The sequence below is a fragment of the Corapipo altera genome, unplaced genomic scaffold (genome assembly GCF_003945725.1).
Source record: "Corapipo altera isolate COAL_440 unplaced genomic scaffold, ASM394572v1 70, whole genome shotgun sequence".
Classification (NCBI taxonomy): domain Eukaryota; kingdom Metazoa; phylum Chordata; class Aves; order Passeriformes; family Pipridae; genus Corapipo; species Corapipo altera.
Genome location: NW_020884911.1, coordinates 6,089,989 through 6,103,367, shown reverse-complemented (window position 1 = coordinate 6,103,367; position 13,379 = coordinate 6,089,989). Strand labels below are relative to the sequence as shown.

General features: G+C 41.9%; 1 protein-coding gene across 1 annotated transcript in view; it reads right to left on the bottom strand.

The window, feature by feature from the left end:
- Positions 1 to 13,379, bottom strand: part of ISM1 (isthmin 1) — a 39,521-nt gene that overhangs the window by 4,115 nt on the left and 22,027 nt on the right. Inside the window, 2 exon segments of the mRNA XM_027653799.1 lie at positions 1,637 to 1,780; positions 4,806 to 5,073. Of these exon segments, the coding sequence (XP_027509600.1) occupies positions 1,637 to 1,780; positions 4,806 to 5,073 (412 nt within the window).

Sequence of the window (13,379 nt, the reverse complement as noted above, 5' to 3'; positions counted from 1 at the left end):
GAGACAGAGAGATTGCCAGAAAAATGTATTAACTGATCTTGCCAAAGTAAACATCCTTTTGTTGCTGCTTTAGTCCAGCCTGTAGAACAGCCTAATGTTTCCCTAATGTTTCTGTGTCATGTAGCCCTAAAACAAATATCTCCCAAAGAAGCATTTGAACAGGTTTGGGTTATTTTTTTTTTCCTCTCCATTGAATTAAAGACCTCTAAAGAGAGCAGAAAGATCTTTAATATATGATAACTATATGGTTAATAATGAAGTCTATTCACCATCCATCTCCTTGCCAATGAACTTTCTCCTGATCTCCTGAACTGGGGCATAATAGTGGCTTGCAAAGCTTCAAAACAGCCTCAGGCCACTTTTCAATAAAATTATCATAGGGTTTTGCCTTAACTGCAGCACTAGATGCGGAATAATAGATACCCAAGAACCCATTACAAGGCAGTAATTCACTGCTGGAATTATAAACAGCAGAAGCTGAGCTTTGCCCTTGTAATTTTAAAAATGTCAGCACAGCCTCAAAGAGTGAATATATTTTTCTTGCTGATCGTTGGAGGTCTGTTATATGACATAATATATTCTTTCAAGTTTGCCACTGTTTGATGCTAGCTGGTAATAAATACTGGAGAATATAACTGGGGGCTACATGCTTTCTTCCGGTATTAACCCCTTATTATTGAGGTTTTAGGATGTATGAAGAGCATCTAGAAACAATTTTCTCCTGAACTGCCTAGCAGCCATTGCCTTGCAATGGAGACACACATCTATCTGTGAGTGAGAAACTTCTCTCCAACTCTCTCACCGAGTCTGCTGTCTCCTCTCCAGCACTTCTGACATTTTATTTCTGACATTTCCCATTAAAAATGGCCTGACCTCCAGTTTAAGAATTTCTGCCTTTCTGAGTCATAAAGTAAACTCAGTGTAATGCAAACAACCATGGCTTGCTTTCACTGCTCTCTGATCTTGGGAAGTAATGAACTTGCACCCATCCCATGCGTTGTGGCAGCTACTGCATGACAAACTGGTCTAAATCCAAACACACAGCAGCATTTAAAGAACATCACGGGAAAGTTTTCCATAGCAGCTTTAAATTTTTATGATGTAGGTTTGAGTGCTCAGCCCTGCTTTTGCCAGTGAAGACTGTGGGATAGTAAGGACACTTTAAATGTCAATGCCTGTGGATGGGTAGGAGCCATATTTTCTGAATATATTCAAGCCAAAACTATACATTCCTTCATCTCTGCTCATCATGCAGGCATTCCCATTCACTGCACAGCAAAACAGGAGCTCACTGAGGTAACAGCACAGCTGCTGTGAAATTCTAAAACAAACACAAATTTGTTTCAAGAGAGTAGATGACACCCTTTGGAATAAAAAATGCCTATGCACAAAATGACCTAAAGAAAGCCTGTAATTGTCTTTTAAGTCCCAGGGGATAGTGGACTGCATCTACCAGCATATTATTACTATGAAAGGACCTACCATTTCATAAATGGCGTTGAAAACCAGAGTGCCTTTTCCCACCGGAACTCTTACCTTGCCAGGGAACAAACAGGCCCTGGTCTTTGTGTCCAGGAGCTCTGAGATCACCTCTCCCCACTCCCCCTGACAGCAGTTCACGTGAACACGAGCACACCTGGGCAGTTGGGCCTGTCACAGGTCCGGGACTCGGTGGCTGTGCAGGCGTATCCGCAGGACCGCGTCCGCTTCTGGTTCCCGCTCCCGCAGGTGACGCTGCAGAGGGACCACGGGCTCCAGTCGCCCTCACCATCAATATAATCTGTGCAAGAACAAAGATGAGGAAGGAAATGAAGAAACAAAAATCCCACTGCCCAAAAACTACTGTGTAGTGTTTTTTATTACGAAGGCAAAACAAGAATGGGTTCCAGATGTCTCTACCTGAAGCTTGGGCTGAACGCCAGGCGCAAGCCTGCTGTTTAAATGGTTTTCACACTTGATGCTCCTCAGGGAAATGCATGCAACATTATTTGAAAAAATATTTCCTTTCTCTCCTGACCTTTTGTCAGCTGAGAATCCTCAGCTGCAAAGCTGGGTCGTGAACTAACAGTCTATTCACATAATTTTCCTGCATTTAGTAATATGTTTGCTGACCACAGCCTAATCAGGCACAGGATAAATTAAGTTTTCTTTTTTATCTTTTCAAAACACACAGAAATAGCACAACAGTAATCACTTAATTTTTAGGGCAAGATGCGTGTTGGGCTATGGGAAGCAGGGGGTCATGTGTGAAAATTGCAATTTTGCTTTTCAGTCCCTTGAACAGGGAACCGATATTTCAAGAATACTGCTACAAGTACAGGGAACCACATACACATTTTGCACTGAGAACAACATGCAATTTGTAGTGTTTCACGCAAATTATTAAATAACATCAAATCTAACTGTTTAAGCAAATCGAACTCTTTATTAGCAGGCACCTTCTGAAAATGAAACATGACTTCATTTTCTTCTGGTAGAAAGCCAACGGCACATGATACCAAGTCTGCACCACCACAGCTTGGTGCCCCTGTAAGTATCTAAACCCCTCAGCACTAGTCTCCTCTGTTTGCTGTTGCACATCCCACCTGGTGAAGGCCACCAAACAGAGCCCATGAACACATCCCAGTTCTCTTGCCTCCCCAGCTGAGGGAGGAACATTTGGCTTAATGGTTACCTCTGTGACCTACAGGAGATATTTAACTGCCCTGTGATCATAACTTGTGGCTGTAGCTCCTTTGGGTTACGCCAGCACTGGTAGCAAAGCAAAATCTGGTTCAGTGGCTTTGAGCCAGCCCTGCTCCATAGCTATAGGTGAGAGTACCTAAGCTACACAAGACCCAGGGACAGATCCCTGCCTTCCCTGGCCTCTGTGCTACACGTCATTCCCGCTCCCCCAACAGCCCTGCTGTCTGTGGGCTTCCTGAGCTGGTTAGTAGAACACGTAACTTGATTTGTACCATATGTAATGACTGACGACAACTCTGTGGGGTGCTATTAAACATTTATTGCCAGGAGTATGGGAAGGTTATATATCTCACTCGTAGCAAGCTGCCTGAGATGTGAGTTCCCCGTGGCAGGGACCTTATGTGTTTATCCTCCTTTTCTTACATGGCTGACAACTGGGAAGCCACCACACTGGAATCAGTGTCCATGGTGTGATGAGGACCATGGTCAGCATCGATGTGTAAGACCCATGGTTCTGGGATTTGCCGACAGGTAGGCACTACAACAGTCTGAAAAGGCATCAGATGTCTTAGGAAAATGTGATCTGCCCTCTATGCCTGGCCCTTCTCTCCTGTCCAGCTCTTTTCCAACTCTGAGTTTTTTCTCAGAGTTGGCTGGCAAGGAATAGGGCAGGTGAGCAGGTGCAGTGCCTGTCAAAGAAGCTTGGAGGCCCAGGAAGGGCAAGCAGAGTGTGCAGGGATTTTTGGTAGGGCAGGAGCAGGGAGACAGAGCCATGAAAGGGGTGATGAGCAGGTCAATGGGAGGAATGAGCTTCAAAGCCCCACAGGGGCAGGATCTGCTGCTACATCCTCCTGGACAAGGCCAATGGCACGTGGCATTTTAGGTTAGTCAGAAGGCCAGGAGCTTTTCCGATTAATAGGATGGTGTGCAGCAGAGAGCTCTAGGAAAAGTTTTAGACCTATCTACCTGGTGTTTCCACTGCATTATGAAACACACTATTGAATATATCACATTAGATTTTCAGCTGGAGCTCAACCTGTTCTTCCTATTTTTGTATTTGTAATTCTTACTATTTTTTTCCCTACCACAATTACTTGAGAAAGCAATTTTATTTAACTTAAATGAATAACTACCTAAGATATGAATTCTTGGCAATAAACCCAGCCCACAAATAAATGTAGGTGCAAAAAGAAGGGATAAACTTCAATCTTCTGGCCACAAAATTTAATACATATGTATGTGTTTAAAGAGATCATTCAAAAAAAAAAGGTTATTCTGATTGTTAAGGCTCTAGGACTTAAAGTTAACCAAATCACAGGAAAAATAAGACTGAATCAGTGCATGACAGCCACGCTGGAGAACACAAAAGTGCCAGGGTAAAAGCACTGTTGTTTGGAAACTTTGTTCTGACTAAAAGTTGTCTGTATTTACATTTAACTTAAATCCAAGGGGCTCTGAGCTTCCTGTGAGCACAGTTTAGCTCACCTCCCTTGAGTCATTCCCATGTGGATGGTTACAGCCCATCAGGGCAGTGAATAGCTGTAGCTCCTCTCTGTTTCTAGTTTCTGCAACTGTTTCATACAACAAGCTGAAAACAATTGTTTTCGCTGTGACACATCTGGAAGAGAATTACACACGCAAATACACAATGTTCCTGCTGCATATGCCACTCCCCACACATGCACCAACATAATTCATCTTATTTGTGTATCCACCAAATACTACCACGTTTTAGATCTTGCTTATTTATCCAATAGTTATATTTTGGTTCCCAAACCACCGCCCGATTCTAAATTTGTACTTACCCTTACTCTAAAAATAAATACGAAACCTTGTTTCCTTTGCTTTCAAAAAAAGCACACTTTGGACTAAAAAAAGGCCCTCTTCTGGGATAACTGGTATGATTTGCAAGATTATAGACTTACTAGTGGAATGCAGCTACCACAGTACAGCTTGTGCATCTGCACAGATTTGTATTTAAAAGCTGATGAACAAAAGCCACATGGTGAAAAATTCTATTTTGCTTGGCCTGCTCTCAGTGATGCCTCACCATTCTCATTTCCCCAAGCTCGTTTTTACAATCCCAAGGTGCCCATGAGAGGCCTGGAACGCAAACTCACCATACTCTGGCTGCTCCTTGGACTCGAATGTCCGGTGACTGGGTGCATGACCATCCCACCCACCGAGAGGGTTTAGGAAGTTGCTGTCCTCAGTAGTGCTGTCATACTTGTAGTCCTGGTCACCACTGCTCATGCGAGTCAAGGTGGAGGACCTCTGCCACCAGCTCCTCCAGTCAGGTGATGGGACTGGCCAGCTGGGCTTGCTGCTCTCCTTCTGCAGATCCTTGTCTGTCTCGGTGTCGGGGCCATCCACCACTTCAATGGTAACCTGTGGGGTTCAAAACAGACCAGCCTGGTTGTCAGTACCTCCTCCTCGTCAGTGGGAAACTTTCTATACAGCAAAGACAAATGCTGGTGCTGCCTTGCAGAGGGGTTGCACGACACCATCAGGTTCACATGTTTTGAACCATCTGGGGATTACGGAGCCCAGAGATATGCGGCGGCTGAGTGGTTCCTTCTGCTACCTCTGCTGAATCAGACCTTGGAACAAAGGCTAGGAAAAATCCTGCACAAAATAATAACCCATGCTGTGCTTAAACCTTTGCAGAAGAGTTTTCTGCCTTATGGGGAAAAGATGTTTAGAGCTGAACATACAAGCAGGAAAAAGAAAACCAAATCTGTACTCTAATTATGCTGAGCCTGAATTTGAGGAAAGCATGAAGCACATGAGAGTGCAGAGCCCATTCCAAGGACTTGGACTGACTCTAGACAGGGCTAAGTAAGCCCATGAGTGTGAAGGTGAAGATCCAGAGCCCAGGGTATCTGGGTATCTGCATCTGTCTTGCCCTCTGGCAGCAGCCCAGCTGTTACCGCTACATGAAACCACACTCTGAGGCAATGATGGGAGTCAGCAGCTCCTTTGACCATTGACTTGCTGCAAAGCCCTATGAAGTAGGTCCTTTTTTCATGCTGGAGAGTATAATGACCCGTTATGGTCAACCTGTTTATGGTTTCTGCAGAAGCCCAGAGCCAAAATTCAAAGTTTGCTGCCCCATTCCGTCACAGACATCATGAATGTAAATATGATTCTGTGTAGGAGAAACACTTGATTGTTGCTTTTCTGTGCTGAACAATGTGTAATTGTGAAATTCTTGGATGAACACTATGTGTGCACACAGGTGGCTATTTAAGTAGAAGCAGGGACTAGCCAAAAGAAACCTTGGCCACAGATAAATAATAAAGTGCTCTGATGTTTCATGCTAACATGGTTCAGTGATTACGTTGGACTGGCTAAACAACGAGAAGTGGCTATCAGATATGTCTGTGAAGTTGAATACAGGCATTCTCAATGTTTTATAGATTTGCAAAGCAGTCTTTCAAAATCATGTTGTATAAACCCAGAAAAATCAGAATAACGTACTATTATGCTAAAAAAGTCATTTAAGTGGCTCTGTGGATGTGCATCGTGGATAAAAAGTTAGTTTTATACAATTCTTATTAGTAACATCACAAGACACTCACAAGAAAAAGAAAGAAAAGGTCACAGCCACCTGAAATCTACAGGAGTGTGACATAGGAAGCAAAGCAGAAGTGCTGCCATATCTTTGTAGCTGCAGGCACAGACAATGCCCACATATAATTTTTTTGGAGAAAGGAGATTTTGAACCTACTTCACGCTTTGCATTTGACCACAGACAAAGCCATTGAAATGAAACAACTTTGAGGCTACTATGAAGGTCCACTGGGAGACAGGGCAAGAGCAAGGGAAAGTGCAGTTGTCAGCCTAATAGCATCTTTACACAAGAGGGATTTCACTCCCAGGCTACACATGGAATTGGAACGATTACTTCATTAAACCTCAGTTTCTACAGACCAAGAATTAAAATGGATTTCATAATTTTAAAAACATCAGGGTTAGTTCAGAGATTCAAAATTGCTGCATCTATCCAAGCAAAACAGAGTTTTCACAATAAGTGAAAGGAAATCACGTTACTGAGGAGCAAACACTGGCCAGTAGTGGGGCTTTGCTGCTCCCCACCTGAAAATTAGCACGACTCCAGTACTTTGGTAGCAAGTATTTTTAAGACCACACCAACTCTGTAAGCAATGACTCAGCAAAGTGGAAAGACCGAACAAAACAAAAAACCCAAACCAAACCCTCTGATAAAAACCAATGATAATCATTCCATTTGCTCTGCTAATCCGCAGTTGTGTGACAGTCAGTCAGCATGAACTCGCATTATTTCAGCCTGAATAACCATAGGGATTTGATTTTAAATACTAATTAACGATACCAAGTCAGTTTAAAGAAAAGAGGGTTTGTAGGGACAGAGAAACTCCTGTAGAGTTTGGTACTAACACTGGTGAGGAAAGGCAGGTGGGACACACACACTTCCAGCATCGCCAGACCTCATCAGACCTTCAACTGCACTGTCAATAGTTTACTTTCAAGACATACCTGTGCAATCAGATATCCCCTTCGGTCTGTTTTTACCATTAAGAAAGCTTATTACAAAGGCCTTTAAAATGAGTTTTCCAACATACAGCGTATTTAAAACCCCAAAATAGCAAAAGTAAAATGCAATGTGGTAGCCTGACACACACCTGTGTCACTCTCTTTGCTGCTTTAAGTTTTGGTTACCAAGGTGTTTGCTTAATATGTGGCATAAAAACCATGGAGTGAAAGAAACTCTATAAAGAATCCTGGGATTGTTTGAACTGCCACTGTCAGAAATGAGGAGGCAGCTTCAGTCAGCTCTGTTACAGTCTTTGCAGGGACTTGGTTGTGCTCTGCCTAGTTCCATTTAACTTTATGGACCTTCCAGAGGCAGGGAGGAAATCAGTGCCCAATCCTAGTAATCCACAGGACCCAAAAGTTAGGGCAGAGGTGTGAGAAGAGGCTGCTGCTTCAGGTAAACAATTGCTTCCCTATCCCAGTGTAAAATTTGGAAAAAATCAGTATTTATTGAATTCTTCCTAGTACTTAGGTATAGACTTAACACCGTTAGTCCATGACTGTACATATATATATATAAATATATATATACACACACACACACATACTTGTACATATACACGGTCCTCAAACATGGAACTTGTTTGATCAGCTTCTATACTGGAGGCTGTTTATATGAAGGAAAAAAGAAATCAGATCTAGAACCAGAATCATAAAAAGCAGGCATTTAGAGCAGCTCTGGAAGAGTTTTCACGCTCTATAGCTACTCCAACAAAAACATGTCCCTCTTAAAAATTAAAAAATAGATCTGGTTTAGTATTTCTATCTTGGAGCCAGTTTCAAAGACTGATTTCTTCTTTCAGTGATTATCAAAACTGTAAAGATTTTATTTTCCCTCAAGCTTCCCAAAATGTCTGTGGTAACACAGTTCTTGTATAAATCCACAATCATCCCCAGAAGTATTCAAACCTAAAATGAAGCCACTTCGTTTATGGTTGTATAAGCTATGAATTAAGGACATTCCTCTAAAAACTGTTAAAAGCAATTGGCGTAGGTATGTTAAAACAACAAATTTGCAGTCAATTTCTAATGAAACAAGTGTATCAAGCACAGATGTCTTCAGACACCAACATCCAATTTTCTCCTAGCCAAAAATATACAGAAGATAAATATTATCCCCGCCTGTTGGAGCGCACAAAGAGTTCTGTGTTCTTCATCCTGTTTACTGAGACAATGTTTTTGAATTCACTTTACTGGTGTAAACACTGCTCTAAGCAACTGGAAGATTATGTTTCAAGAAAAACTACATTTACAATATTGTGCAAGCAGTGGATCCTATGATATTTCTGTCCTTTGTTTCTTTCATGCAATTGATGCATATTCTTAATGCAGAACTTGCCATTCTGTAAAGATGAATCTGTGCAAGTCAGCAATGAGGTAACCATAATAAGAGAATAGAACGAGTTCATTATAAGAGACTACAATGGTAAAATTAGCATTACACCACTTAACAACTTCAATTAAACTGCTACCGGTAATGATACCAATTTACTTTTGATTGTCTCATGTCACTTAGGACAGTTTTCTGGACTTGATGGAAAATGAAGGACCCTCAAAATCTGCTAGGAGCAAAAAGGACAAGGTGCCTCAAAACCTGAAACATATTTTACTGTTGTCAATCCTATTTGTAATCTCTGACAGGCCAAACTCAACTCCAGAGAGCTCTGAATTTTGCACTCTGCAGTGAGCTCCTATTACGTAACCATGACATTAAGGAAACTGCACAGAAGTAGAAACAGTTAAACCACTTTCAATACCAATTTCTAGTAATCTCTCCAGCTTGCCAGAGGACTAGCTAGATCCTGAAGGCTACATCAGTGCTTCCAGTGCTTTGCTACTACCTCAAATTATTAAACCTTACAGAAATCACAAGAAACAAGCACTACTGAAGCCTTCCAGTTCTCCCTGTGCTAAATTAGAGATGAGACTTACTGGTCAGATACTATAGAGTCTTTAGTGATAATACCAAGAGGGTGTTGCTTTCTAATGCAGTGAAACCAGCAGCTTCAAATGACAAATATAAAATTATATTTAAGACACACATCTAATAAAACGTGAAAAGTGACACACGGTATAGATGGAGGTGAGGGAAATGGCCATGGGGAAGAGTTAATTTGAAATCTGCAGTTCTTTTTTAAAAGCAGATCATAAAGCCTTATTTGTAGCTGTGTATGTTCCCAAAGTGGGTGGTTCTGGGTGGATGTTTTTTTAAGAGAAGGTAGCAACTGAAGAGATATTGAAGAGAGAAAATAGGTAAGAAATAGATAACAGATAGATAACAAATTGATAACAAACAGATAACAAATAGGTAACAGATAACAAAGCTAACACAGGAGCACTGGAGTGGCATGACTAGTGGATACAGCCACAGGCTTCATGCAAAATTATAAAGATGACACATCACCAAGCAGGCAGCACTAACTTCTGGCTTCAGATCACTCCTATGAATTACTACCAATCCTGCGACTCAAAGCAAGGACAAAAATCCCAACAGATTTAATCATACACTGATTTACTTCAGTTTTCTAGGGCACATCAACATGGTTTTAGACAGGAATCCTGTCTGTTTCTGTGCAGGTTTCACTTGGAACTTGTCACCTCATCCAAAATGTTTAACACATCCATTGCAACTGGAGCTCACCCAGCTGTGTTCCAAGTCTATTGGTCATACGGCTTGACCAAGATTCAAGTTCTCTGAAGAGCATTAATACCAACCAAATGCCCTCATTGCCCAGAGAGGTTGTGGACTCCCCATCCTTGGAGGTGTGACCAGGCTGGAGGGGGCTCTGAATAAACTGTGTCCCTGCCCATGGAAGGGGGGTTGGAACTAGATCTTTAAGGTCCTTTCTAACCCCAAACCATTCCATGGTTCTGTAAGTTTTCCCTTTTCTGCTCATTCATCATGGTGTTGAGCAGTGCTAGGGAAGCAGCAAAGCAGTGGGACAACAGAGAGCAGCACACTACCTGCACCTGTTACAGTCCACAAGCCTGGGAAACCAGCAGTAAAAAGAAAAAGGGAGGGATAAGAACAAAAGTTCACTTGCAAGTTGAAACACCTGGCTCCAAACAGAGGGTCAGCTGCGAAGAACAGATGTTGTAGAAGGCTGGTTCAAACAGACAAGAGAAACCCATCAGAAAAGGAAAATGGGCACCTCCTATGTGACATCATTCTGCTACTCAGGGGTAAAAACAGTCCCTACTCTGAATAATAACCCTGCCCAATTACAAGGTCTGCATAGGCATCCCTTGGCTGGTTCATCAAATGAGTGCAAACCAAGACAAAAGGGATCTTCCACTTGTGAAAGGAGATCCGAAGAAAATGCGTGATTAGTTTTTGTAATCACGTTCTCATCCAGAGTTCTTCCAGGCACTGACAGAGTTGTTAGAATGACAAAAAGGAAGCAAACAAAATACCCCAAACCAAAGAGCCAGGCTTTGCTCAACAGCAGCTACTGCGGTTACTCTCAAACAATCAGTGTGGAAGCAACACTAAAGCCTAAAATGCCACTTGAAAAGATGGAAGATTTTACAAGGCTAGAACACCACAGGAAGGCCAGTAAGTGTTGTCCTGGTCTTGCATGCAAAGAATCAAGTTGCATTTGAATTACTGCAGCTCTGGCTGTTGTTTCTGAGGGTTTTCTAGTCTGCTGTACTTATATTTGATTATTTATCATCTGATAAATATAGCAGTACCTGGGGTGCATGGTAGCTTTCTGAATTCCTGTGATGGTGTTCTGATATTCACCACTTCTCCCCTGAAAGAAGACATACCAGGGCATCATACAGCAAGTGCCATCTCACAGGAACCAGATAAGGAATGGCCACAAAGACAACTCACTGGAGTACCTTTTCCACCTGCTTTATCGTCTGAATTTTATGTCTCTTCATTAGATATTTAAAATTTCCAGGTATAATTTCCTTCCAAAAAATGCTATTTTTGGTCTAGGAAAGTTTATACTCCAGGAGAAGGGAAAAGAGGTTGTGAGTCTTTGAAAATAAAATGTGGCAATTGTACTATCTTAACACACACGCTTTTTTTTCTTCTCCTTTCCAACCTCATGAGCCCAGGAGGACTTTTAAATCAACACCCCCAGGAATGTAACTTCCATAGTCTGAAACCATTGTGCAAAAAGACAAATGAACATCTATTCTGCTCTCATCTGCCAAACAGCTGATGAGAAATTTGTAAGTCAACAAGTGTCACTATTTCTGTTCAAGTCAATATGGTAAAGAGCAAGAGTTCACTATAACCCTATTTTTCTAAAAGAATAGGCCACCTTTTACAGCCTTTAGGCAAAGAAATAAACTTTCTCTGACTCTGCAAGGAATTAATGGGAGTCTTATTTCCATGAGGCTTGACCTACTGCAGGACTGTCAACCAGGAACTTAAAGAACTTTTGTATATCACTATTTACACACCTATGTAAGCAGAATAAATGCAGAGCAAATATAATGCAGGACTTAGGGAGTCTGTTTCTGAAAGAGCTCATCCTTGTGCACAACAGCTCCGGGATCAATGTTGCCCAATGTTTTCCAGGTTACAGGACTAGTCTTCCCAGTTCTCAGAGTCCAGCAAAACTGCTGACACAGTTGCTGACACATTTCCAAGATCAGGTAGTGGAAAAAGAGGTCATAGCAGCAGCAGTTATTACAAAGACAAGCCAGGGAACTGTTTCTATCTCTTTTATCTATTCCCTGGGTCTAAACATCGTGTGCTGTTACCAATCAGAGAAGGTTTTTGTTTCTTCCTGTCCTTCTCTGTGGTTTACACACTGTTCAAATAATGATGTACATTATTTACCTCATGCCACAATCTGTGGCCCAATCGTCCCTTCCTAAGGCTTTCTGAAAGGGTTTTCCTACCTAGTGTGAGAGATGTGTTCAGTCACCACATGTTGAACATGTTTCCTACCTTGGCCCCTCAAGTATTAGACTCACACCTGACCCAAATCTGTGAGGCTTCTAAATGTTCCAAGTCATCTGTGGTGAGTGCAATGGAGTGACAACGTGGAGGCAGCTTGTTCTCCCCCAGTTACAGAATCATAGAATGGTTTGGGTTGGAAGAGACCTTAAAGATCATCTTGTTCCAACCCCCTGACATGGGTAGGGGCACCTCCCACCAGAACAGGTGGCTCAAAGCCCCATCCAAGCTGGCTTTGAACACTTCCAGTGATGGGGCATCCACAGCTTCCCTGACCAACATGTGCCAAGGCCTCACCACTCTCACAGTAAAGAAATTCTTCCTAAAACTAAGCTAAACTTACCCTCTGTCAGTTTAAAGCTATTCCCCCTTGTCCTACGACTACATGTCCTTGCAAAAAGTCCCTCTCCAGTTCTCTTGTAGCCCCTTTAGGTACTGGAAGAGGCCCTAAGGTCTCCCTTCTCTTCTCCAGGCTGAGCAGCCCCAGCTCTCCCAGCCTGTCCTCACAGGAGAGGTGCTCCAGCCCTCTGAGCATGTTGGCCTCTCACCAGTAGATCTATTACATCTTTACATACATACTTCTTAGACATATCAAAAGCATGGTAATTTTGTGGGTTGGGGGACTATAAGAAGCCAGGAATTAATTTAACCAGAAAACCAGATCTATTAGTGTATTGTTTTTATAAGCACATCTTAGGCAGAACAACATTTGAATTTATTGTTTTGGTTAAAAAGGACTGCTTATTAATGCCAATTTTGCTTTAAGGCTCTGAATTAAAAACAAATCACTCATTTTTTCCTCTTTCCAATCCTTGAAGTTTCAAGATGTCAGTGGCTTGTAAGAGGCTGTTCCAAACCCAAGAACACTTTGAGGAATAACATATAACAAAGTTTCTCGCACACAACCTTTTTTTTTACTCCAAGCAGTTGCTGCAGAAATTAACTCTAAGTCTTGGTTCCATACAGCACTTTTGAGTTGAGACTAAGAGACTTATTCTCTTACAACCTTTGGAGATGATTCCATTTTATAAAAGCACACTAAAAGAGGATCTATTCGCAAACGAATTTTACAACAGTAAATTGAAGATAGAAATTAAAATACCCATTTATTATCAATTAAGATAATATGCTCCAAAATGGCAATCCCAAAGATGGGATTAGTATCATAAACAGGTCTGCACTGATCCCCACACTCATG